General features: G+C 41.7%; 1 protein-coding gene across 5 annotated transcripts in view; it reads left to right on the forward strand.

Moving 5' to 3' along the window:
• Positions 1-7,494: 7,494 nt before the first annotated feature.
• tpcn2 (two pore segment channel 2) overlaps positions 7,495-27,286 on the forward strand; it is a 55,949-nt gene continuing 36,157 nt past the window's right edge. For 4 of the 5 annotated variants that reach the window (XM_068046534.1, XM_068046533.1, XM_068046535.1 and 1 more), the window contains exons 1-8: positions 7,495-7,980; positions 16,060-16,109; positions 18,270-18,346; positions 21,571-21,748; positions 22,448-22,564; positions 23,261-23,367; positions 24,288-24,360; positions 26,733-26,832. In XM_068046534.1, the coding sequence (XP_067902635.1) occupies positions 7,839-7,980; positions 16,060-16,109; positions 18,270-18,346; positions 21,571-21,748; positions 22,448-22,564; positions 23,261-23,367; positions 24,288-24,360; positions 26,733-26,832 (844 nt within the window). In that variant the 5' untranslated portion in view covers positions 7,495-7,838. The remainder of the gene's footprint in view (positions 7,981-16,059; positions 16,110-18,269; positions 18,347-21,570; positions 21,749-22,447; positions 22,565-23,260; positions 23,368-24,287; positions 24,361-26,732; positions 26,833-27,286) is intronic. The other variant, XM_068046532.1, reaches the window with a different exon arrangement.

Below are 27,286 nucleotides of genomic sequence, written 5' to 3' on the forward strand. Positions count from 1 at the left end.
CATAAGCTTTAATTTTAGCTAGCAGTGCTTTATGTGGAAACTTACCAAATGCCTTCTGGATGCCTACATAGACTCCATCCATAGACATTCCTCTTTCTACAGTTTATTACTTGCTCAAAAAATCAATTAGGTTTACGGCTGATGCTTTACAAATCCATGTTGGTTCTCTCTAGTCAGCTCAAATTTTTCTAAGTGTTCAGCCACTGTCTCTAATTGAAGAATCAAACCAACAGGTGTATAATTTCCTGGTTTTTCACTCTCACCTTTCTTAAACATATTCATATACGAACATATGAATTAGGGGTAGGACTAGGCTACTTGGCCCTTCGAGCCTGCTCCACCATTCAATAAGTCCATGGCTGAACTGATTACTCCACATTTCCACCTACCCCTGATAACCTTCCATGCTTAACAAGAATCTATCTACCGCTGCCTTAAAAATATTCAAAGACTCTGCTTCCACTGCCTTTTGAGGAAGAAAATTCCAAAGACTCACGGCCCTCTGAGAGAAAAAATTTCTCCTCATCTCTGTCTTAAATGGGCAATCCCTTATTTTTAAACAGTGACCCCTAGTTCGAGATTCTCCCACAAGGGTAAATGTCCTTTCCACATCCACCCTGTCAAGACCCCTCAGAATCTTGTATGTTTCAATCAAGTTGCCTCTTACTCTTCTAAATTCCAGTGGATACAAGCCTAACCTGTCCAATCTTTCCTCGTAAGACAGCTCGCCCATTCCAGGTATTAGTCCAGTAAACTTTCTCTGTACTGCCTCCAATGCATTTACATCCTTCCTTAAATAAGGAGACCAGTACTGTACACAGTACTCCAGATGTTGTCTCACCAATGCCCTGTATAGCTGAAGCATAACCTCCCTACTTTTGTATTCAAATTCCCTCACGATAAACAATAACATTCTATTAGTTTTCCTAATTACATGCTGTACCTGCATGCTAACCTTTTGCGATTCATGCACTAGGACACCCAGATCCCTCTGCATCTCACCATTTAGATAATATGCTTTTTTATTCTTCCTGCCAAAGTGGACAATTTCCCACTTTCCCACATTATATTTGCCAGGTCTTTGCCCACTCACTTAACCTATCTATATCCCTTTGTAGCCCCCTTATGTCCTCTTCACATGTTACTTTCCTAGCTATCTTTGTGTCATCAGCAAATTTAACAACCATACTTTTGGTCCCTTCATCTAAGTCATTTATATAAATTGTAAAAAGTTGAGGCCCCAGAACAGATCCCTGTGGCACACAGCTCGTTACATCTTGTCAACCAGAAAATAACCTATTTGTGCCGACTCTCTTTCCTGTTAGCTAGCCAATCTTCTATCCGTGACAATATGTTACCCACTACACCATAAGCTTTTCTGCAATAACCTTTGGTGTGGCACCTTATCAAATGCCTTCTGGAAATCTAAGTAAAATACATCCACCAGTTCCCCTTTATCCACAGCACATGTAACTCCCTCAAAGAACTCCAATAAATTGTGATTTGCCTTTCACAAAACCATGTTGACTCTGCCTGATTACCTTGAATTTTTCTAAATGCCCTGCTATAACATCTTTAATAATAGCTTCTAACATTTTCCTTAAGACTGATGTAAAGCTAACTGGCCGGTAGTTTCCTGCTTTCTGTCTCCCTCCCTTTTTTGAATAAAGGAGTTACATTCGCTATTTTCCAATCTAACAGAACCTTTCCCAAATCTAGGGAATTTTGGAAGATTGAAACTAATGCATCAACTATCTCACTAGCCACTTCTTTTAACACCCTCGGATGAAGTCCATCAGGACCTGGGGACTTGTCAGCCCACAGCTCCAAGAATTTGTTCAGCACTACTTCCCTGGTGATTGTAATTTTCTTGAGTTCCTTCCTCCCTTCCATTTTGTGACTTACAGCTAATACTGGGATGTTACTTGTATCCTCAACAGTGAAGACTGATGCAAAATATCTGTTCAGTTCATCTACCATCTCCTTATTATCCATTATTAATTCCCCAGACTCACTTTTGATAGGACCAACACTCACTTTAACTTTTCTTTTTTAAATATAGAAACTCTTATTATCTCTCTTTATATTTCTAGCTAGCTTTCTCTCGTACTCTAATTTTACCTACCTTATCAAACTTTTAGTCATTCTTTGCTGTTTTTTATATTCAGTCCAATCTTCTGATCTGCCTCCCATCTTTGTGCAAGTATAGGCTTTTTCTTTAAGTTTGATTCTATCTTTAACTGTTTCAGTTAACCACGGATGATGGGTCCCACCCTTGGAATTTTTCTTTCTCGTTAAAATATATCTATTCTGTGTATTCTGAAATACACCTTTAAATGTCTGCCACTGCATCTCTATTGACTCTATTCCTTAACCTGATTTGCCAGTTCACTTTAGCTAGCTCTGCTTTCATGCCCTCATAATTGCCTTTATTTAAGTTTAAAATACTAGTCTTGGACCCATTCTTCTCTCCCTCAAACTGAATGTAAAATTCAATCATATTATGATCGCTGCTACCTAGGGGCGCCTTAACTATGAGGTCATTCATTAATCCTATCTCGTTGCACAATACTGGGTCCAGTAAAGCCTGCTCTCTGGTTGGCTCCAGAACATATTTTTCCAAGCAATTATCCTGGAAACATTCTATGTACTCCTCATCCAGGCTACCTCTGCCCATCTGATTTTTCCAGTCATGTAGGTTAAAATCCCCCATAGTTATCGTTGTACCTTTCTGACAAGCTGCCATTATTTCTTCCTTTATCCACCATCCTACAGTGTGGTTAATGTTAGGTGACCTGTACGCCATTCCCACAAGTGACTTAATGCCTTTAAGATTTCTCATCTCTACCCAAACTGCTTCACATCCTGGCCTCCTGAATTTAGGTCATCCCTCTCTATTGCGCTAACAGAGCTTACCCCTCCTAGATTCCTGTCCTTCCAAAATGCCATGTAGCCTTCAATATTCAGGTCCCAATCTATGGTCAACCTGCAGCCATGTCTCTGTAATGGCTATCAGATCGTACTTATTTATTTTTATTTGCAGTCTCAGTTCATCTGTTTTGTTTCGAATGTTATGTGCATTCAGATACAGAGCCTTTAGTTTTGTCCTTTTTATTATTTTTGTAACCTCTAGCCTAATCTGTTGATTTGTATGCTCTGTCTCTTCCTGTCACAGTCTGTTTATCATTTCCCATATTAATAATTTTCTCTCTAGCCTTGTCTCTACTCCTTGATTTACCAAATCTTCCCAAATTTGATCCCTTGCCCCCATTATTCAGTTTAAAACCCTCTCTACTTCCCTAGTTATGCAGCTCACTAGAACACCAGCCCCAGCACGGTTCAGGTGTAGACTGTCCCAATGGTACAGCCACCGCTTTCCCCAGTACTGGTCCCAGTGCCCCACGAACTGGAACCCACTTCTGCCACACCAGTCCTTGAGCCACGTATTAATTTCTCTAATCTTATTTGTCCTTTGTCAATTTGCACATGGCTCAGGTAACAATCCAGAGAGTACCTTTTGAGGTCCTGCTTCTTAATTTGGCACTTAGGTTCTGCATGGTCAGTATGAGGAACTATTTCCTTCTCCTGCCTATGTCGTTGGTACCTACATGGACCACAATGACCGGATCCTCCCCTGCCCACTGCAAGTTCCTCTCCAGCCCTGAGCAGATGTCCCAAACCCTGGCACCGGGAGACAACACAGCCGTCTGGACTCTCGCTCTTTGCTGCAGAGAACAGTGTCAATCCCCCTAACTATACTGTCCCCTACTACCACTACATTCCTTTTTTCTCCCTCCACTTGAATGGCTTCCTGTACCATGGTTAGGTTTCTGTACCATGGTTAGGTTGCTCATCCGCTCTGCAGCCCCCACTCTCATCCAAACAAACTGAAAGAACCTCAAACCTGTTGGCCAATCGCAAAGGCTGAGGCTCCTGCACTCCTGCCCTCTGGGTCACCTTACCTGCCTCAGAGATGCAGCCACACACTCCTGTCCCTGACCACTGACCAAATCAGAAGACCCTATCCTAAGGGGTGTGACCCCCTGCCCCCCCCCCCCCCCCGGACCTCCTGGCACAAAGTTTCCAGGTAACTTTCCCCCTCCCTGATGGGTCGCAGTGTCTGCAGCTTGGACTCCAGTTCAATGACTCTGAGCCGAAGCTCTTTGAACTGCAAACATTTACTGCAGACGTGTTTGCCCTGGATCACACTGGCATCCAGGAGCTCCCACATGCTGCAGCCGTGACACATCCTGAACTGCCATCCTTAATGTGTTTTACTTAACTACTTAATTATTTTATTCAATTATTTATTTTATTTTCCTTTTTTTATATACTTTATTAAGCTTACTATAAGTTCCTTTACTATTTTAAATGTTAGGATTAGAATGGACCTTAATCACTTACCAGATATTCACCAAATGGGTAGCTTCTTCCCAAACCAATCTGCTACCTGCTTGCCTGTGACGTTTGATGCTATGTTTGATTTAAATTAAATTAAAAGCTTACCTGTATACTCACCCCGGCGGCTCTCTACTTCCCTGCTCTTACTGTTGATTGTGATGTCATTCTGATGTCACTTTTGGATTTTTACCTGCTGCTGCCGCTGTGCTCCTCTCTCTCTCTCTTTCTCTCTCACTCTCTCTCCGCTCCCGCCATGCTCCTCTCTCTCTCTCTCTCTTTCCCTCCTCCCGCCGTGTTCCTCTCTCTCTCTCTCTCTCTCTCCTCCTGCCGTGCTTCTCTCTCTCTCTGTCTCTGGTCTCTGACTCTGGGCTTTTGGTGCACTTTTTAAACCTCCGCTCCTGCTGTTCTCCTCTCTCTCGCTCTGTCTAAAGCAGATTTCATGATCTCAAACCATCCCAAAATGCTTTACAGCCAATGAAGTACTTCTGACATGTTGTCACTCTTTTAATATAGGGGAAGGTAGCAGCTATTCTTTTTCTTTCTTATTCTCTTCTTTCCTGGATTGATAGTCCTCTGTGAGAATGTTGGCATTCTTTAAATCAGATGTTAAATCAAAGCCCATATCCCTGTTTCATTGGGCATTTAAAATCCCATGGCATTACTTAGGAGCATGTTCCAGTGTCCTGATCCCAACATTCTGCTTTTAACCAACACAATCAAAGAACAATTAGCCATGTATCTCGTTCCTATTAGTGGGGCCTTTCTGTGAGCAACGTTCCTGTTGCATTTGTCTCTGTAACAAGATGGTACATTTTGAAGTAGTTCATTGTCTGTGAAGTGTTGAGAGGAATTCCTGAAAGATGTGAGAAGGCACTTCTATAATTGAAAGTCTTTTCATCTAGTTTATCTATTTAGAAAGCAAGATCATCAGGAACTGTTGGAAGTACACAATTGGCTTGTCAACAATTGTCAGGAGAAAAACATTAACGGTACCGATTGGGTTTAGACCCCTTTTCATACCCAGCACGATAACTTGGCTTCTCTCTTTACCAATGCCGATGGCTGTTCTGTGCAATTTCAGGATATTACATTTTTCAAATTAGATTTCCAATATTTGCAGTTTTTTTTTCCTTGTCGGATGCTAAATCTTGCAGCCTGGGAGAGAACCAGACCCCTGCCTTCAACTTTGACTTATTTTAAAGCCCAAATTTCTTCAAAATGTCATCAACTAGCTCTCTCAGCCATCCATCAATGAAAAATAGAACTATAAAGGCTTAAAACGTCTTGAACTATACAGATTGAGGCACATCATCAAAATGCTCACTGTAAGTGGCATCTTTGAATTCATTAATGCCAACTGTTACGATCGAGGTGGAAGGAGTGTACTGTTTATTCTTGTCCCAATTCTCTCTAGGTCACAACATCTATTAAAATTTCACCACTTACTGGTATAGTCAATCATATTCTCTGTTTATCCCAGAATAAAACACACCAACCAGGTTTCTTTAATAAACAACAAAATTATCAGTATTATAAAACAGGTCTTAACCATTAATGAAGTAAAGCATAAACACACATTGAAATATTAAAGTTCTCTTTTTACCTTAGCCCCCGCACACACACACTCACACACACACATAGCTGGAAAATAAAGGGATTTGCATTTTAGCTCTTTTACCAAAAAAAAACGGACAAAAAAAAGTGCTGGAAATACTCAGCAGGTCTGGCAGCATCTATGGAGAGAAAAGCAGAGTTAAAGTTTCAGGTCAGTGACCTTTCATCAGAACTGGCAAAGGGTAAAACCTAACTCTCACTGAAGAAAGCTGAGCTGGGTTGTAGTCTTCTCTCCTTCCTTGGAAATTATTTTCTCTCCTTGAAAGTTCTCTCCCTTTTCTGCAGGCTTCTGACCTGTCACTTCTCTGTCATCTTCCTCAGATACCAGGGTTTCTGTCTATTTTTAACTTGATTCATGTGACAACCAGTAATTTTTTTTATTATTCCTTCACGGAATGTGGGTGTCGCTGGTTAGGCTGGCATTTATTGACCATCCCTAATTGCCCTTGAGAAGGTGGTGATGAGCTGCTTTCTTGAACTGCTGCAGTCCATGTGGGGTAGGTGTCAAACAAATCCTTTTGGTGTTCTATTGATGACCTTCTTGAAAAAGAACTGGTCCAACATTTCTTCAGTTTGACTATGAATATATTTAACAAAAACAGAAGCGCTTTCATAACACAACCTCAAGCATGAATCACTGCATTTCTTTAAATGGAATAGCATGGGTGTGGTGTTTTGTACAGATATCAGACTGTACTTATTAGTTTGGCTGTGCAACAGTGAAGCATTTAAATGGATTCTATGATCTATGTGGACTGGAGGGTCTAAAGTGCAGAGATGCTGAGAGGACGTTTCTCCTTGTGGGAGAACCTGGAACTAGGGACAGATTGAAAATAAGGGGTTTCCCTTTTATGATGGAGACGAGGAAGACTTTCTTCTCTTGGGGGCTTGTTAATCTTTGGAATTCTTTTCACTGGTGAGCAATGTCGGCTCGGTCATTGAATATATTCAAGGCTGAATTAGACAGATTTTTGATCAATGAGGGAGTCAAGGGTTATGGGGGGGGGGGGGGGGGAGCGGGGGGTGGTGGGGACAGGCCGGCCACAATCAGATATGCCATGATCTCCGTGAATGGCGAGCACGCTGGAGAGGCCGAATGGTATACCCCTCCTATTTCTTATGACACTGGGCAACAACATTGCTGATTTGATTTGCTAATTTTTCTTTTGTTTCATTTATTAGTTTGGAGTTTATTCTTTGTGACCCCTTTAAAAGAAGGGGGCACATTTTGTTAACTGTGTTAAGAAAGAGGACAATGTCCTGCTAATTGGCATTGTACATGAGGGAACATTTACCTGCAACCAGGTGACAGTTTTGCCCCTGCACACCGATTGGGGGAGTTAGCGCGGGGGGCGCTGGGAGTTGCAGTCCAGCCGGGAGAGGCGCCCAGTAGCGGAGCGACAGCAGTGCCTCAACGAAAAACTACAACTCCCAGAATGCCGGCGGCGGGCACGCATGCGCAGTGGCGGGGGCGGGACTCGCTCACACTCTGGTTGAAATGCTGGCAACTGAGAGCGGAGTTGGAAAAGTTTGGGGTTAACTTTTTCTCCTCCCCCGTCCGGGTTTTAACGCCGGAAATTCGAGCTGAGTTGGGAATCTTGGAGGAGAGGGAGGGTGCACGGGAAAGAGTTAGTGAACTTGTAAACTTTTAGGCACAAGCCGAAGTTGCTGTGCTCAGAAAGAGGGATTAGTTTTTAAGGAAGTAGTTTGTGGGGAGTGTGTATGTGTGTTGTTTGTTTGTGTGGCTTTTAGTTGATAATCCACTCCGGCGACGGGAGTAAGAGTTTTCTGTTCATATTCTCCCCTAGCGCAAATTCAGATTTATGGACACCGACCCGCTTCTCGGACGCCGCAGCTCGTCCTGGTGTAACTTCGGAAACGAGGAAAGTCGGAGGTCGGATTCCTCGGGACCCCGGAGCAGCAGCAGCCGCAACTACAGTAGCAGCAGCAGCAACACTCAGCCAGGTACAGGCAACAATGGGTTAAACTCAGGAATAGGGCAGCAGAGCAGGAGCCAAGGGACTGGGGAGAGATCCTGAGTTCATCATTTAAAAGCTTTGACATTTTTTATTACTTGGCTCGAATTCTTTGCTGCAAACCAGTGCCTTAGAACTTTTTTTAAAAAGAGTTTTAATTAACTCTCAACAGTTAATGGAATCTGGTGGCTATTACTGAATTGTACATTGATTCAGCCCAACCCCATGTGAGCAAATAGTTCGAATCACCTTCATGCCCTTTTTTTTAAATCTTCCATCTATCCAATATGAATCAATGTTGAGCTAGTTTCTACCTCAACTGTTAACTAAGTGAATTCTGCATCCTCAAAACAAGTTTCTGCTTCCATTGTGTTAAAGCCTATTGTATCCATGGCTCCATATTTTTGATTTCCCAGCTACTAGAATCTGTTTGCTTCTATGACCTGTACCATCATTATTTTGTATTGCCCTATAAAATCAGTGTTCTAATCAAAGAAATACCCAATTTGTCAAATTTCTTGAGTTATGGCACAGAAGGAGGCCATTCGGCCCATCGAGTACATGCTGGCTCTCCATTGGAGCAATCCAGTCTGTCTCGATCTCTGTAGCTATCTATTTCCTTCATGTGACGTTCCAATTTCCTTTTACAGTCATTGATTGCACTATCCTTGTGGGCAGCGAGTTCCAGGTCATTACCACCCGTTGCTTAAAAAAAAAAGTTCTTCCTCCTATTCCCCCTGCATTTCTTGCCCAAAACCTTCAATCTGTGTCCCTTGGGCCTTGTACCATTAGTTAATGGGAACATTTTCTCCTTGTCTAACGTAGCTAAGCCTGTCATAATCTTAAAACCAGAGAAAAATTATGGCACAGAAGAGGCTATTCAGCCCATTGTGGCTGTGTCGACTGCAAAAACTATCCGCCGACATATTATTTTCCAGCACCTTGCCAATATCCTTGCTGCCTACAACACTTCAGGTGCATGTCCAGGTAAATAAAAGAATTGAGGGTTTCTTCCTCCACCACCATTCTCTGCAGTGATTTCCAGACACCCACCACCCTCTGAGTGAAAAAGCTTTTCCTGATATCCCCTTTCGTCCTTCTACCTATCACCTTAAATCTGTGCCCCTGGTAATTGACCTCTCTCCTATGGGAAGCAGGTCCTTCCTGTCTACTCCTTCTAGGTGCCTCATAATTTTGTATACCTCAGCTGAGTCACCCCTCAGCCTCCCCTTCTCTAGCCTATCCAATCTTTCCTCATAGCTGAAACTTTCGAGCCCTGGCAACATTCTTGTGAGTAATCTTGTGCACTTCTATCAAATCTTCCCCAATCTCCTTCCTTCTAAGGAGAAGAACCCCAATTTTTCCAAGCTAACCTTGTAACTAAAATCCCCCATCCTGGGATCTTCATGTGTTTCCTCATAACTGGTGTTATCCTAGTGACCTATTAGAAAAGGACTTTTTTTTAAATTTGTGGGATGTGGGCATTACTGGCTTGGGCAGCATTTATTGCCCATCCCTAATTGCCCTTGAACTGAGTGCCTTGCTAGGCCATTTCAGAGGGCATTTAAGAGTCAACCATGTTGCTTTGGGTCTGGAGTCACATGTAGGCCAGACCAGATAAGGACGGCAGATTTCTTTCCCTAAAGGACATTCGTGAACTAGATGGGTTTTTACAACAATCGACAATGGTTTCATGGTCACCATTAGACTAGCTTTAAATTCCAGTTTTTTATTAATTGAATTCAAATTTTGCCATCTGCCTTGGTGGGATTCAAACCCATGTACCCAGAGCTTAAGCCTGGGCCTCGTCTAGTGACATTGCCACTACGCCACCCCCTCCCTTTAAATCCCCTTTTATCCAGGTGGCTTAGTAACTGAGAGCCATATACTCCCAAAGCTGAATTTAGGATTTTACCTGAGAAAGTGGTCTTCAGCTTGAAGAGTTGCATAGGGGGCGATGGAAACTTACTGAGCCCGTCGCTATCAAAAGATGAGTGAGGCAGACGCATTTGCCCTATTTGTTATTTTCATTAAACTGTTGGACAGCATTCCAGACACTTTTTGGACATTCTTTCTGGTGATGTGTATCTAATATCGTAGAATGGTTACAGCACAGAAGGAGGCCATTTGGCCCTCTGCGGGAGCAACTCAGCGTATCCCACTCCCTGCATTTCCCAGTAGCCCTGCAATTTTTTTCTCTATTTTAATTATCCAGTTCCTGTTTGAAAGCTACGATTCGAAGCTGCTGCCACCATGCTCTCTGTTCAGATACTAATCACTTGCTGTGGGTTTTTTTTTTTTTTGAAAAGCGTTTTTCCTCGCACTCCGTTTTGGATCTTCTGTCATTCACCTTTAAATTGGTGTCCTCCGGTTCTCGACCCTTCTGCCAACAGGAAGAGATTTCCCCTATCTACTCAGTCCGGACCCCTCATGATTTTGAACATGGGTTCTCCTTGTCATCTTGAACAATTGGCTAACTACCATTTAAGGGTAGGGAGCAAATCTCCAAGGTATTGTTTAAGATGCAAGATGTGTTTTTCCCCAGTAATTACCTTGCTGGAAGATAACAACAATGACAGCTGGAACTTGTATAATGCCTTTAGTGAAGTAAAATGCCCCAAGGCATTTCTCAAAGTTATTCCTCAAACAAAAATTTGACACCAGGTCACATGAGACATTGGGCAGCTGAGCAAAAGCTTGGTCAATGAGTAAGGTTTTAAGGAGTGTCTTAAAGGAGGAAAGAGAGATAAATAGTTTTATGCATGGAATTCCAGAACTCAGGGCCTTTGTAACTGAAGGCATGACCTCCAGTGGTAGAGCAATCAAAATTGAGGTTGCTCAAGAAGCCAAAATTGGAGGGGCACAGATATCTTTGGTTGTAGGTTTGGAGGCAATCCGAGATAGGGAGGCACCAGGTTATTTGAAAACCAGGCTGAGAATTTAAAATCAATGTGTTTCGTAACTGGGAGCCAGTGTAGGTCATGGGTGATGGGTGAACAGGACTTGGTATAAATTAGAACACAGACAGTAGAGTTTGGATGACCTCAAGTTTACTAAGGATAGAATGTGGGAGACCAGCCAGGAGTGCATTGGACTAATCAAGTCTAGAGGTAACAGAGGCATGGATGAGGGTTTTGGCAGCACCTGCAGAGTTGGATGATGCTATGGAGGTAGAAATAAGTGGTCTTGGTGATGGAGCAAATATGCGATCAGAAGCTTCATGTCAGTCAAATATGACCCCAAAGTTGTTAACAAACTAGTTCAGCCTCAGACAGTTCCCAGAGAGAGGGATGGAGTTATTGGCTTGGGAACAGAGTTTATGGCAGGGACTAAAGACAATGGCTCCAGTCCTCCCAATATTTAATTGGAGGAAATTTCTGCTCCAGTACTGACTGTCAAATAAGCAGTATGACAATATAGCGGAGTCAAGAGAGGTGGTGGTGAAGTAGAGCTGGAGTGTGTGTGTATGCAGCATGAACTTTGGCTGGGCTGTGTAAGGAAGATTATTATTTTTTTTTTTTGCAAAATTTTTGGTTTCAATGATGGAGAGCAGTCTAAGTGCAGTTCCAACTTGTGTTGTACATGATATATGTCCAAGCAGTTGCTTATGTTTCAAAGCTCTTGGTCGTGCTACAGAAGGACTTCCTCTGGACTGACAACTAGGACTGAGCTGGGGGTAGAAAGTGGGATGCTCTAAATGACCCCTGTCTACAGTTCTGGACTCTGGAAGGCATGTTTATGTTACTGCAACAGGCAGTTTTGCCCAGCAGGCCTTGAGTGTTGATTCTAATAACCAATCTTGACTATTAGAACCTGGAAACTTGAACTCTTCCCACTCCCTGCCCTAAGAGATGAGTGGATTCTAGCTGGAAAAGCAGTGAGTCATTTGTGTACTCTCAAATTTGTAACTTAAACCCCAGCAGTACTCCCAACTTGTCCTGTCCACAAAAAGTAGGACAAATCCAATCCTGCCAGTTACCAACCCATCAGTTTACTCTCGATCATCAGTAAGGTGATGGAAGGTGTCCTTGACAGTACTATTAAGTGGCACTAATTCACAGATGCTTAGCTTGGGCTCCACGAGGACTGCTCAGTCTCCGACCTCATTAAAACCTTGGTCCAAACATGGACAAAAGAGCTGAATTCCTGAGGTGAGGTGAATGCCTTTGGCATTAAGGCAGCTTTAGACCAGCATCAAGGAGCCGCAGTAAAATTCAAAGTCAATGGGAATTAGAGGGAAGACTCTTCACTGGCTGGAGTCATAACTAGCACAGAGTAGGATGGTTGGGTTGGTGGATGCCACACCTCTCAGCTCCAAGACATCTCTGAGCATAGTGACCTAGGCCCAACTATCTTCAGCTGCTTCATCAATGACCGTCCCTCCATCATACGGTCAGATGTGGGGATGCTTGCTGATGCACAGTGTTCAATTCCATTTGCAATTTCTCGGATAATGAAACAGCCTGTACCTGCATGCAGCAAGACCTGGACAACATTCAGGCTTGGGCTGTTAACACTTGTGCCGCAAGTTGGCTCAGCACCAACTTCTTGAGCACAATTGGGGATAAGCAGTAAATGCTAACTTTGCCAGTGAAGCCCACAGCCCATGCGTGCATATATAGTTTGGGGATTGAGGGGGCAGGTACCTTGTGTGCAGTCCATATTGAGCAAATTGCAATTTTATTTAAATAGATTATTTAGTTTGGTTTGAAAACTGCTGACCAAATGATGGGCCTCCATGTGTCAGGACATCTGGTTGATGAATGGGAAAGGGGATGGATGGTATTCTACATATACACTGATATTCTGACTGCTTGGTAAATGCAGTAATATTTTCAATCATCAGTAAAGTGATGGAAGGTGTCATCAACAATGACAGCAAGTGGCACTTGCTGAGCAATAACATGCTCAGTGATGCTCCGTTTGGGTTCTGCTAGGGCCACTCAGCTCCTGACCTCATTACAGCCTTGGTTCAAACATGGACAAAAGAGCTGAACTCAAGAGGTGAGGTGAGAGTGACTGCCCTTGGCATCAAGGCAGCATTTGACAGAGTATGGCATCAAGGAGCCCTAGCAAAACTGGTCAGTGGGAATCGGGAGGAAAACTCTTTGCTGGTTGGAGTCATACCTAGCACAAAGGAAGATGGTTGTGGTTGCTGGAGGTCAATCATCTGCAGGAGTTCCTCAGGGTAGTGTCCTAGGCCCAACCATCTTCAGCTGCTTCATCAATGACCTTCCTTCAATCATTAGGTCAGAAGTGGGGACGTTTGCTGATGATTGCACTATCTTCACCATTTGTGACTCCTCAAATACTGAAGCAGTCTGTGTAGAAATGCAGAAAGACTTAGACAATATCCAGGCTTGGGCTGATGAGTGGCAAGTAAAATTCACGCCGCACAAGTGCCAGGCAATGACCATCTCCAACAAGAGAGAATCTAACCATCTCCCCTTGACATTCAATGACATTACCATCGCTGAATCCCCCACTATCAACATGCTAGGGGCTACCATTGACCAGAAACTGAACTGGAGTAGCCATATAAATACTGTGGCTACAAGAGCAGGTCAGAGACTAGGAATCCTGCGGCGAGTAACTCCCTCCTGACTCCCCAAAGTCTGTCCACCATCTACAAGGCACAAGTCAGGAATGTGATGGAATACTCTCCACTTGCCTGGATGGGTACAGCTCCAACAACACAAGAAGCTCAACACCATCCAGGACAAAGCAGCCTGCTTGATTGGCACCCCGTCCACAAACATGGAGTCCCTCCACCACCAACGCGCAGAGGCAGCAGTGTGTACCATTTACAAGATGCACTGCAGCAACGCACCAAGTCTCCTTAGACAGCACCTTCCAAACCTGTGACCTCTACCAACTAGAAGGGCAAGGGCAGCAAATGCATGGGAACACCACCACCTGCAAGTTCCCCTCCAAGTCTCACACCATCCTGACTTGGAACTATATCGCCGTTCCTTCACTGTCGCTGGGTCAAAATCCTGGTATCCCCTCCTTACAGCACTGTTGGTGTACCTACCCCACATAGACTGCAGCGCTTCGACAAGGCAACTCACCACCACCTTCTCAAGGGCAATTAGGGATGGGCAATAAATGCTGGCCTGACCACAGCCCACATCCCATTAATGAATTTTTAAAAAATTTAGACTTTGAAGTTGTTCAGTATGAATGTTCTGCAGTAAAAACAAGAAATGCTGGAACCACTCAGCAGGTCTGGCAGCATCTGTGGAAAGAGAAGCAGAGTTAACGTTTCGGGTCAGTGACCCTTCTTCGGAACTGACAGATATTAAAAATGTACAAGGTAAAAGAGACAAACGAAAATCCCGTCGGAGAGAAGAGCAGAACTCCTTCAAGGTAGGCATTCCTGGAAGAGAAGTTCTGCTCTTCTCTCCGACGGGATTTTCGTTTGTCTCTTTTACCTTGTACATTTTTAATATCTGTCAGTTCCGAAGAAGGGTCACTGACCCGAAACGTTAACTCTGCTTCTCTTTCCACAGATGCTGCCAGACCTGCTGAGTGGTTCCAGCATTTCTTGTTTTTATTTTGGATTTCCAGCATCCACAGTATTTTGCTTTTATTTGAATGTTCTGCAGGATTGTCTATGCAAATTCCTTCTGGAATAAGGAGCTACTTTGCATCTTAGCTCTGCTGCAGCATTTAATGTGCTGGAGATGTAATCGATCCCTGATGGTTGTTGAAGAATTACTAATGTTCACATGCTGACAACTTAATTTGAATTGCAGAAGTGGTATAATTGCTCTTCCAGATTGTGTGCCAAAACGATTAAGTGATTGCAGAGGGCAGTGGCGGATGGTGTTGTATTAGCTCACAGGCAGGAAACTGTTTGTCTGGCATTGGGAATCCCTGGTAATATTTTGCCAGGTACTGGTACTGATAGTGGTGGGGTGGGGAGTTGTTAGTGCAGCGGCTGGGGTGGAGGAGTGGGTGGTGGTGGTGCGACGGCAGGGTGGGAACATGGAGCAGTAGAGACCCACACTTTATGGGGGCCAGAGGAGCATCCTCATGGACCATTTGGCCCATTGTCCCTGTGCTGGCCCTTTTAATAGAGCTACCCAATTTACTCCCATGCCGCTGCCTTTCCCATGACCCTACAATTTGGTCCTCATAGAGTCATAGAGAAATACAGCACTGAATCAGGCCCTTCAGCCCACCGAGTCTGTGCCAACCATCAACCACCCATTTATACTAATCCTACATTAATCCCACATTCCCTACCACAGCCCCAACTTCCCTCAATTCTCCTACCACCTACCTACACTGGGGGCAATTTACAAAGGCAACAGGTTGATAGGTAAATTGGCCAATCAACCTGCAAGTCTTTGGCTGTGGGAGGAAACCAGAGCACCCGGCGGAAACCCACGCGGTCGCGGAGAACTTGCAAACTCCGCACAGGCAGTACCCAGAACCGAACCCGGGTCGCTGGTGCTGTGAGGCTGCGGTGCTAACCACTGTGCCACCCTAACCACTCCTCTTGGCCTATTTTTATTTTCTCTTTAATTATAGCAATTGCTGTTTTTTGGCTTGTGAAATTGCATATTAAGCAATATCTATTTGAGAGAAATGGATACTCTGTACAAGTTGTAACTATTCTAAATATGAAAGTGGCTTATTGGACATGGTTCCTTGATTAAGTAACATTTTTGTGTATACTTTTTTTTGTCTTTGCAGCTGATTGCATGCATACATTTATTCTTTAAAAAAAAAAATGCCTACCTAGATTAAGTTACCTCGACTGTAAGCTCTGGAATACTCTCCCTATGCTTCTCTGCCTTGCTTTCCTCCTTTTAAAACACCCTTAAAACATACCTCTTTGACCTAGCTTTTGGTCATCTGACCTGATATCTCCTGATATGGCTTGGTGTCATATTTTGTTTTATAATGCTTCTGTGAAGTGCCTTGGGATGTATTTATATAGCATCTTTAACGTAAGTTCTTGTTGCTGATTTAAAGTATAGACTATTTTTCCAATTCTGGTAACTGAGTTGTCCTTTTCATATGCTGAAAGCCATCAGATTTTTTTTTAACTTGACAGATGACCTGTACATTCAGCAAGCTGCTGTGTTTATTGAAGATGCAATACAGGTAAGTTTATTTTTTTTTAAAATTGCATCCGTCACTGAATTAACGGTTCTTCAAAAATTTCGGTGGTTTCTTGATTTCTTTTTTTGATTGAAAACCAAGTTTCTCGTGATTTTATATTTGGCATGTGACAAACTTGATTATGTTGAAGAAACTCCAGTCATGCACCATGACTCGCCTAGGAATGTAAAATATGTATCTTCGCTCAACCAGTCATTGAAATTTCAGAGACATATTAAAAGAAGCCTGCATGGTGGTTCAGTTTAATAGGCAAAATGTGATACCTGTTTAATCATACTTGTGCTGACTTGACTGACTTTTTATGATCGCCTTCATTTCAAGTGAAAGCCAATTGCTGCATTTTGAGTTTCATTTGTTTTGATTTTAATTGTTGGATTTATGAAAGCAATGGAGATTCTGCTGGAGTTTATAAACATTTATTTTAACCTTTCACCCAAAAGCAGCAGACATTGTATTATAGCGGCAGCAACAGTTTAAATCTAAACCCAACAGCTTGTCTGTTGCAGTTACTCGGTCTCAATGGGCAAGCAATGTATGTGAAGTGATAATTGCTGACGACATAAATGTTTTTTGAAGTACACTAATCATTTACTGATTTCTCAAGATTATTTTTGTCAAAGGGAAAATATAGTGTCAGCAATCTTTTAAATTGTATTACAGTGCTCTTTACACAGTGCGCAATATTTAATTTGCAGAAATGAATGACACACAAAACATCTTGCAGCATTGTGCAAGATATTAGGAATAGGAGTTGGTGTGGTAGGAAATATACAAATGTGGCACAGCACAAGAGAAAGCAAGCACTCTCCTTTGGATATTGCCTTCTGTCCTGCTGATGTCCCAAATGCTTTATAACCAATAGATGACCATGATAAAGTGGGACAGTTTGTAGATAAAATGCACTCTCAAATTTTTTGCACAGCAAGGTCTAAGCAACTATTTTTATTTTTTGGTGATGTTGGTTGAAGGAAACCTGTTGGCCAGCGCGTGGAGAAAACTTCTTGCTCTTTTCAAATAGTGCTATGGGATTTTTTTTCTTTCACTCCTGCCTGGGCCTTTTTTAGATGTCTCGTCAAAGATGGCATCTCTCATGATTGGTGTGGAACATAAAAACCAGCATGGACATGTTGGGCCAAATGGTCTGTTTCTGTGCTGTAAATACTTTTTATGCAATACAGCACTCCCTCATTTCCTGTCACTTTAAATCTATAGTGGAGTTTCTGACTGCTCCCAATTGACCTGTGATGACACTTGAGGTAAGTAGCTTGTATGATCTGCTCAATTTCATGCAAGCTTACTCAAACAGTTCCTTCACACCTTGTTAGTGAGTTTGAAGCTTGCACGGGCAATTGGTGAAAAGATGGTAACTTCAGAAAAATGTTTTTATTTAACTTTTTTTCCCCACCCCAACATCTTTCTAGATTATGTTCTGAGCAGCTATGAAAATATGTCTAAGCACCTTCAAATCTAGTTGATCAGGAAAATTAAATGCTCAGTGATTGCAGCACCAGTTTTTATATGCAACCAAATGAAATGATTTCAGATTGCAGTTTGCTCAGTTTACCGTGACCTACCGAAGGATGTACATTTGTGGTCAATCCTTATATGCCACCTTGTAAATGTTTTTTATGCCATCGAGAGTCCTGTAAATGGACTTTCCCTCCCTTTTGCAAATATTTTAATTCGTGGGCTGCTTTTTGTTTCCGTCCTTCACACTTTCACTTTCTTGTGTGAACCTGTCTATTGCATTCTGGGGAGCATCTTGCACCACAGATATTTTTGAGCTTTATTCCAAGCAGGGAATGATGCAGATCACCAATCATACATTGCAAGCTTAACATTGCCCATTGCAGTATAACAAGTATGTTTTTGATGATAAAACCAAGTTTTTATACTTCAAATTTTACCAACCTACATGTATTTTGGTAAGACTTTTACTGCCTCCTCATAGGGTTACTTTAATTTTCTTCTGGACCCACCCTCCCATCCTATTATTTTTCTTTCCATCCTGACTAACTTTATCAACATGTTTTATCTGAAGTATATTGCTCAGTATCTCTTTAGATTTTACTTCAATAAGCTAACTTGCAACACAGTGAATTTAGTTCATGTCTGACTTGGCCTTTTTCACCTTGCTTGCAGTATCGTACCATAAATCATCGAGTAGATTCCCGGTCTCTACAGCTTTATCGATGGTACTACTCAGCGGCTTGTCAGTGGTAAGACCTGTACTATCAAGACACCTTCGCTAATTGCTGGAATTCTGGACACAAAGTTGGATGATTTTTCTGGATGTTTAATGACCTTGCTGTGCTTTTTAAGTTTATAAGTATGGTTTGTATATTAGGTTTTTTTTCAAAAGCGACTGCATTCTCATCATCTATCCAAGACAAGTTATATGGATATTCAGAAGGTATTCACTAAGGTGTCTTTCATGGGAAGATTGTTAGAAAAATGCTGGTCTGCGGGTATGGAAGGGAATGGAACAATGTGGAAAGAAAGTTGTTTGGACCAGAATCAAATGTGTGTTGCCTGGATTGGAGAAAGGTTAGAAGTGATGCAGCCCAGGGTATAGTGCTGGGTTTGTGCATGTGTTGGACTCGGAGCACAATCTCAATCTGCTGAAAACAGCATAAAAGTAAAGGTACAACAGTGAAGATGACTGTAAAAAGACTTGAAAGATGCATGCAGCGTATTGAAATAAGATGCAATTTAATATGGCTGAGCCATATTGAAGGGGAGGCGGTGATGTGGTAATGTCACTGGACTAGTAATCCAGAGCCCAGGCTAATGCTCTGGGGACACTGGTTTGAATCCCACCACAGCAGATGGTGAAATTCGAATTCAGTTAATAAGCCTGAAATTAAAATCTAGTCTAATTGTGACCATGAAACCATTGTCGATTGTTGTAAAACCCCATCTGGTTCACGAATGTCCTTGAGGGAAGGAAAGCTGCTGTCCTTCCCTGGTCTGGCCTACATGTGACTCCAGACCCACAGCAATGTTGTTGACTCTTAAATGCCCTCTGAAATGGCCTAGCAAGGCACTCAGTTCAAGGGCAATTAGGGATGGGCAATAAATGCTAGCCTAGCCAGTGACCCCCACATCCCACAAACAAATAGAAAGAAAATTGATTTTGGTAAATGAAACAAATAATGGGTGTACATCGTCAATGGAAAGATGAAGGATGTAAATTAACAGACTCCCTGACTTGGCAGTTCAAATGCATAATTTCCTGAAAGTGTGAGTACAGATAAAGTAAAGCCTAAAACTATTTTGGTTTTCCAAATAGGGTTCTAGGGTACAAGAGTGGAGGACTAACGTTTGTTAGTAGCATTGGTTAGACCACAGTTAAAATACTGTGTACAGCTTTGGGTATCAGTGTGTACTGTGTAGACACACCTGAATGATGCCAGGGAAGGGAAACTATAAATGTGGGGAAAGACTTGCAATACTAAGGCTATTTTGGAATAGAGAAACGCAAGAGGAAATTTCAAGGAGAATGTTGAGTAAATAAAGGAGAGATTATTTTCCTGTAGTTAAGAGGTGGGGGAATCTGTCATCTGGGGATTAGCAATTTAAAACCTCTCACTGAGTAATGAGAGGTTAAAATAAACTTTATCCAGAAATTTGTTTGGTTTGATGAGCATTTCTTGCTCTAATCTCTCTGGCAGAGATCATTTGTATCTTTTTCAGGGAAAATATTCTAAGCAACTATGGCAGTGGAATTAATTTAGATGGAATTGCTGTTTTCCCTTTAGTATTGTAACCTGTAATAATATATTCATCTCGTGTACAATGGTGCATATCTCTGATTTGACATTAATATGGAACCAGTCATGTCAAATGCTCATCATTTACTTGTGTTACAACCAATTCGGGAGAAATGCACTGTTAATTCAGTCCCACTTCTCCATGGGCCACAGCATATCAATAAATTTTTCCCACCTACTGAAGAATAGCCAATTAGACTCTTTGCCCCCAGAGTAAAGCACACCAACCAGGTTTCTTTAAACAACATCATTAACTATTTATTAGAAAAAATAAGTCTTAACTACTAATGTGATAAATCATGTGTGTGTATATATATATATATATATATATACACTCCTCCTTTCCCTCGTCCTTATGCATGCACACACATAATTTTAAAAAAAGTTAACCGCCGGAAAGAATGGTTTTGGTTTACAGCTGTTCCTTGGAAATAGAAGGAATAATATCAGTTTGTCATGTTCTGGTAGGAAATTCTTCGGTTGGGCAAGGTGTCCCAGAGTCAAATAGTTGGATGCCACTTGAAGTCTCCGGACGAGGTTGATGAGCAGCCTGTGATGGGTAGGCCTTCAAGGCAATTCAGCTACAGCAGGTGTCACATAGGTCTTTCAGCTAGGGTATAGCAATAGGTCTGCTTGGGACTCAGCAGCAGTAGAAGCTTTCTTCAGGTTCCAGGATTTCCCAGAACACAGGAGGCAATAGGAACCACACAGGATGCAGGAATTCTTCAGAGACAGGAGGCAATAGGAATTTGCCACCTTTTCAAATCCAGGGTTTCTTTTCAAGAGATGCCAATTTTCTTTATGGGGAGAGTTCTTTTTCTCTAGTCTCCTGGAAGGTCGGGTTGAATTTCAAATGCCTGCTCTTTGTCCAACTGACTGGTTTTCAAAAGGGTCCCAAAGAAAGTAGACCTTCCTGAGCCGATCATATGATTAGACACAGTGTCTCCCCTGTCATTCGCAGTGTTGCTCTGAGGAGCTCAAAAACCCCTGGCTAGCTTCCTTGAAACTGCTTGCTTTTCCTATTCTTGAATACAAAGTCAACATCCAAAGATTTCAGCTATTTTCAGGTATCCATGTCAACTGAAAATCCTTTTACAGTTTTTTTTTTTTTAAACCACAGAATTCTAACATTTAGTACAAAAATAAAACCTCAACACTTGTGATGTGCATTTTGCAGAGCTCTTGGTTGGTGATACTCAACTAAAAATACTCAACTCTGGTTGACTCCAAGAAAAATAGTCAGTTGGATCCAAAGAATCTGAAACTGGAACAGCTGTGATCAGACTAGTTATGTTCTTTTGTATTTGGCAGAATTTTTAAAAAAAAATTATAGACTGTTACATTCCTTCACTTTATTTTTTTTCTGCTCCTTTTGGATGGCTGTTCGTCACTGGAAGACATTGACAATTTGTGTAGAAACTAAAATTCTATTTTTTAGCTTTGTCAAAATTGCTATTTTTAAAAGCATTTTTAACAGACATATGAAATTCAGTCATTACTTCTGAGCAGGTGAGTCATTCTGGCTGAGCATCATTACACTATGATTTTGCGTGGGACAAATAGTGAGCTTGTAAAAGGGTGCTGCTTTTTTGTTTCATTTACATGTCTCCTGCTTTGTCTCCCTGCAGCCATTTTTTGTGCTGTTCTCATGTGGTTTCTTTCTTTCCCAGGGTTTTGAACACTCTTATTTTTGTGATTTTGGCTTTGGCCTTTTTCGAGAAACCTTCATCTTTGAGTGTTACATCTGATCTACGATTCCGTCATGTATTTTGGGAGCCTCCTTGTGGGCTGACTGAAGGCATTGAAGCATTTTGCCTTCTCTTGTTCATTGTCGATGTCGTGATAAAGGTAAGATTTTTACCATGTCTAAAGTGTTCACTGAATTCTGAAATGTCAGGTTTATTTTTGGGCTCAAGTCTACGGGCTGAGTGTGCTTGCAAGATTTTTAGTGAAATTTTAAAATTTGGAAAGAAATATCTAGAGTGGATTTTCTTTAAAATTTTCCATTATAATCATTCTGGTCACTGCATTACAGGAAGGATGTGATCACACTACAGTGGGTACAGAGAGATTAACGAGGATGTTTGCCAGGAATGGAGAATTTTAGTTATGAGGGAAAAATTGAATAGGTTGGGTTTGTTTTCTTTGGAACAGAGGAGGCTGAGGGGGGACTTAATTTAAGTGTGTAAAATTATGATGGGCTTAGATAGTGGTCAGAACAGAGGACTATTAAGTCACTTAGTTCAAGGGCAATTAGGGATGGGCAACAAATGCTGGCCTTGCAGTAATGCCCACATCTCATGAAAAAGTAAAAAAAAAAACTCAGTTGTGGCTGTTTTGTGTTTGTCAAATTAGCTCTTGTGCTTCATTTCAAGCACTGAGAAATGGCAGTGTGAAAATCCATATAAGTTGAGACTTTCCCAGCATGTCTGTTTTGCAGTTCAGTTCCCTCACATGATTTATTATCAATAACTAGCTGTCCTTGCCTCTCAGTGAGCTGATCTTTTCATCTTGATTCTTAAAAAAAAAAAATATGTTTTTATACAGAGCTATTTAATTGGATGGGAAGAATTCCAAAAGTCAAAATGGCTGATTGCCTACACACTTGTACTTGCTGCTTCCACTGTGGACTGGACTGTGTCTCTCTGCTTATTTTGCAAAGAGGTAAGATGTGCCCTTGAAAGTAGAATAGGCACTTTTAGTCTTGCAAAGCTATGTAAGCTGTGATGCAGGATACTACAGATACTACTTCAGCTACATAATCTGAATCCTAGTATTACACATTGCATGATTTTAGTATTCCATTGAAATACATCAGTGTCAAATTATTCTAAATTTTGGCCATCGTTCTTGTCCTTGATTTGCGAGTGCATTTTCTGAGGGGTTTAAAGGTTGCTCATTGCACTAGATGCAGTTACCAACTGTCAAGCAAGTGGTCCCATCATGGTGGCAGATGGCACTCATCTTAACAAAACCAGTTTACACGTTCTGTATTCCATTTCATTTGTTATTGCTTCTCACTTCCCCTTAAGGTCAGACCTTCCACTGTCTGAAATGTCCAGTCTTTCCTACAAGTTGGAGGAATTTCAGAAATTGGTGTATAGCTCTGTGGACAATACAGTATATTGTCTATCATTTCAGCTGGCTTTGTGTGTCCTGAATTGTTTGTGCTAAGTTGCTGCTTTATTGTTTTTTTTTAATTGTTGTAGTTCCATTGAGACACTCACTTTTTAAACTTGCTCTGTAGAATACAGTAAGTTGTCTATTATCAAGGTATTTGAATTGCACCAGTTAAAACAGGAACGCTCGTGCATTCTGATTGCGCCGATTAATATTTGTCTTATTTCCTTTTAATTGAAGTGGATAAGAATTAGAAGAGTTTTGCGGCCATTCTTCCTCCTTCAGAATTCATCACTGATGAAAAAGGCGTTTAAATGCCTCAGACAAACAATACCACAAATCACCAGGTAAAACCTGAAGTTTTTTAAGCCTATAATTTCCTCAAAAGTGATTGATATAAAACTGATAATTGATTTGTGTACATTAAACTTCATTTTCACTCCAGTTATGATTTTGTAGTAATGCTTATCTTGTGGGCAGAACATGGCAAAATATCAATTCTTTTAGATAAAAGCTGGTTACAATGTTCTTTTATGGGACATCATGGCCAGGTTATGAAGTGTTAAATTATTACATTTTAATGAGCGCTTTGAAATATCTGCTGCCAGTTCCTGAAGTTGCACTTAACAGTGTGAAACCAAGCACTAATGGATTGAATGAATAAATATTTTTATTTTTACATTTGTGGGAGTTGTGGAAAATGAGTGTGGTTTTGAGCTAGAAAACCCAGTGACTAATCCTTGTATCATTTAGTAGTTGAAGGATTTTGTCGGATAGTAGAAAGTTTAGAGGACACCAGATTTAAGGTTTTGGGGTAAGTGATGCGGGGGGGAATGTGAGGAAGAACTTTACCACTCGCTGTGTAAAATAAATAAATAAATCACCTGGCACTTGCTGTCCACAAGGTGTTGGAAGCGAAGGTGATCCATGATTTCAAAAGAAAATTGGATGGGCGCTTGAGGGCAATAAACTTTTGCAGGGCTTTGGGGCTGGAATGGGGAAATGGAACTGACTGGATTGCTCTGCAGAGCTGGCATGGACTTGGTGGGCCGAATGGCCTCCTTCGGTACTGTAGTGACTCTACATTGCACATTTGCAATTGGAAATACAAAATAGCAATCAGTCCAAACTGCTAGGGCTTCTTAGAAAAGGGGCACAATGAGGGGTGCAATTGCAATCGATCATAATTTATGCTGTTAGGGGGAGAAAGATTAAAACTGTTAACCCATTATTTATGCACTGCATTTTACTTTTTTTTTAAAAACAGTGTTATGCTGCTTTTAGCCCTGCACCTGTTGCTGTTCACTATGATTGCCATGCTGCTGTTCACTCGAGTCCAGGTGAAGTTACTTTCATAATTGAGGTTACTTTGATGATTAATGTTTATAAAGGAGGCTCTTGTATTTTTTTTTAATGTTCTGCATCGAGATAGGTGAGAATTTCTTTCAATTCTCATTTTAAAAACCAAGGCCAATAGATTGTTCCTGCTAAACAGCTATTACTATGGAAAATTATTTGATTGTCAAAGGAGTTGTATGAGGTACCTATTGTGCTCACTTCATTTATAGTTTTTGTTTTTTGACCCATTTTCATCCTTCTCTAGATATATCAGCTTGCTCAACCTCTGCTTTGCCAACCCTAGTGTTCTGTACACTTGAGATCCTGGCCCTTGCAGCCTCTTCTTGCTCTGCTTGGTCCAACCCAGGTTCTCTGCCTTGCCATGATATTTGCATTTTCAGTTTTATTTTCTGCCTCCCCTTCCCTAACAGCATGAGTTTCTCTTCAGTCATTCTTCACTTAATCATTTGATTACTCCACACAAGCAAATGTGGGAGTAGTGTGAAGATGTGAAAGGGTAAAAGCTAATCTTTATTGAGGGCATGAGTTTTGTACGTTTTGATATGGCTGGGTTGGTGGCACGGAAATATGCCTGTCTGGGCACTGCTGCACTTGAGTCTTCATCCCCACTCCATGCTGTATACCCATGGGGAGAGGAGATTGTTTGTTTCTGTGGATATTGAAGGCTTTAACCTTAAAAGGTCTCAGAAGGAGAAGAGAGTCTGGCAGAAAAGGGAATAAGGAGAGAGAAAATAGGAGCAAAGAGAGGATAGATGGGTCATTTTCAGGATGGTAAACTGTAACTAATGGAGTACCACAGGGATCAGTGCTGGGGCCTCAACTAATTTGGATGAAGGGACTGACTGTATTGTAGACAAGTTTGCTGACGATGCAAAGGTAGGAATGCAAGTTGAGGAGGATGCAGCGAGTCTGCAAAGGGATGTAAATAGGCTAGTGAGTGGGCAAAAAATTTGGCAGATGGAGAAAATGTGACGAAGTCCACTTTGGCAGGAAGAATAGAAAAGCAGAATATTTAAATGGAGAGAAACTGCAGAATGCTGCAGTTCAGAGGGATCCGGGTGTCCTTGTACATAGTTTAGTTTAGTGATACAGCACTGAAACAGGCCCTTCGGCCCACCGAGTCTGTGCCGACCATCAACCACCCATTTATACTAATCCTACACTAATCCCATATTCCTATCACATCCCCACCTGTCCCTATATTTCCCTACCACCTACCTATACTAGGGGCAATTTATAATGGCCAATTAACCTATCAACCTGCAAGTCTTTGGCATGTGGGAGGAAACTGGAGCACCCGGAGGAAACCCACGCAGACACAGGGAGAATTTGCAAACTCCACACAGGCAGTACCCAGAATTGAACCCAGGTCACTGGAGCTGTGAGGCTACGGTGCTAACCACTGCGCCACTGTGAATCAAAGTCTGCATGCAGGTACAGCAAATAATTAGGAAGGCAAATGGAATGTTAGCCTTTATTGCAAGGGGGATGGAATATAAAAGTTGGGAAGTCTTGGTACAAATGTACAGGGCATTGGTGAGGCTATACCTACTGTGTACAGTTTTGGCATCCTTACTTAATGAGGGACATAGTTGCATTGGAAGCAGTTCAGAGAAGGTTCACTAGGTTGATTCCTGGGATGAAAGGGTTGCCTTATGAGCTTGCCTTGAAGTTAAGATTATTGAAATATCTAAGATTCTGAGGGGCTTGACAGGGTAGATGCTGAGAGGATGCTTCCTCTTGCGGAGCAATCTAGAACTAGAGGGCACAGTTTCAAATGAAGGGGTCTCTCATTTAAGATGGAGATGAGGAGGAATTTCTTCGGGTCATAAATCTTTGGAATTCTCTTACCCAGCGAGCAGTGGAGGCTAGGTCGTTGAATATGTTCAAGGTTGAGTTTTTTGACAAGGAAGTCGAGGGTTATCGGGGAATAGGCAGGAAAGTGGAGTTCAGGCCACTATCTGGTCAGCCATGATCTTATTGAATGGCGGGGAAGAATGGCCTACTCATTCCTTGTAGTCAGTACTGTTCAAAAAGCTAGGGAGAAGTGGGTTACGGAAAACTGTTGCAGTAGAGATAGAAATCTCACGGAGGGAGTCAAAGACAAACGGTGAATAAGAAATTAATGAGACACAAAATTGAAGAACAGGAAACTTTTGTCCTTGAGTGATGCAGTGTGCGACCATTTAGTATGTATTATGTACACCAGTTTGCTTTCATAGACCTCTTCGTTGATTTTTTTTTTTTTGTAGCCTTGAGCTGTTATGAAACCTGAGGAGCCATGTTCAATAGGAAGGAACTAAGTGCAGTTTCTTATGTTGGTAATGTGTTTTCCTTCTGAAACACCCTCTAGACTGCTGAAGACGATCAAGAATGGAAGACATATTTTCGTAATTTGCCAGAGTCTTTGACCTCATTACTTGTGTTGCTAACAACAGCCAACAACCCTGATGGTAGGTTTTTGTTATAATCCTCCCTCTCATTTATTTAGCATTGTTGCTTTGCCATCAGAATTGTAGTTCTTGTCTACACGGGAAATACATTTAATATCCTGTTTGAAAATTTAGTGCAGGTTAATCATAACCAGGAAATCCTTGAAATGTAGCTTTTGAGCTTCATAATTTTTTTTTTTTTCTCGCTGCTATATTTTAGAAGAAATAATGGAACATGAATTTTGATTTATTCGCAATCCCAAATTGATCTGTAGCTGAAACAGTGAACATAGGGACCAGGAGTAGACCATTTAGCCCCTCAAAAATGTTTCACCATTCAATTAAATCATGGCCGATCTGTTACTGAGGCCTTTGCCTCATATCCCTTAATACCTTTTGGTTAACTATTTTAAATCGGAGGTATAAATTTTTAGCAGTTGACCTAGCATCAACTGCTGTTTGTGGAAAGAGTTCC

The sequence above is a fragment of the Heterodontus francisci genome, chromosome 14 (assembly GCF_036365525.1).
Source record: "Heterodontus francisci isolate sHetFra1 chromosome 14, sHetFra1.hap1, whole genome shotgun sequence".
NCBI classification, from domain to species: domain Eukaryota; kingdom Metazoa; phylum Chordata; class Chondrichthyes; order Heterodontiformes; family Heterodontidae; genus Heterodontus; species Heterodontus francisci.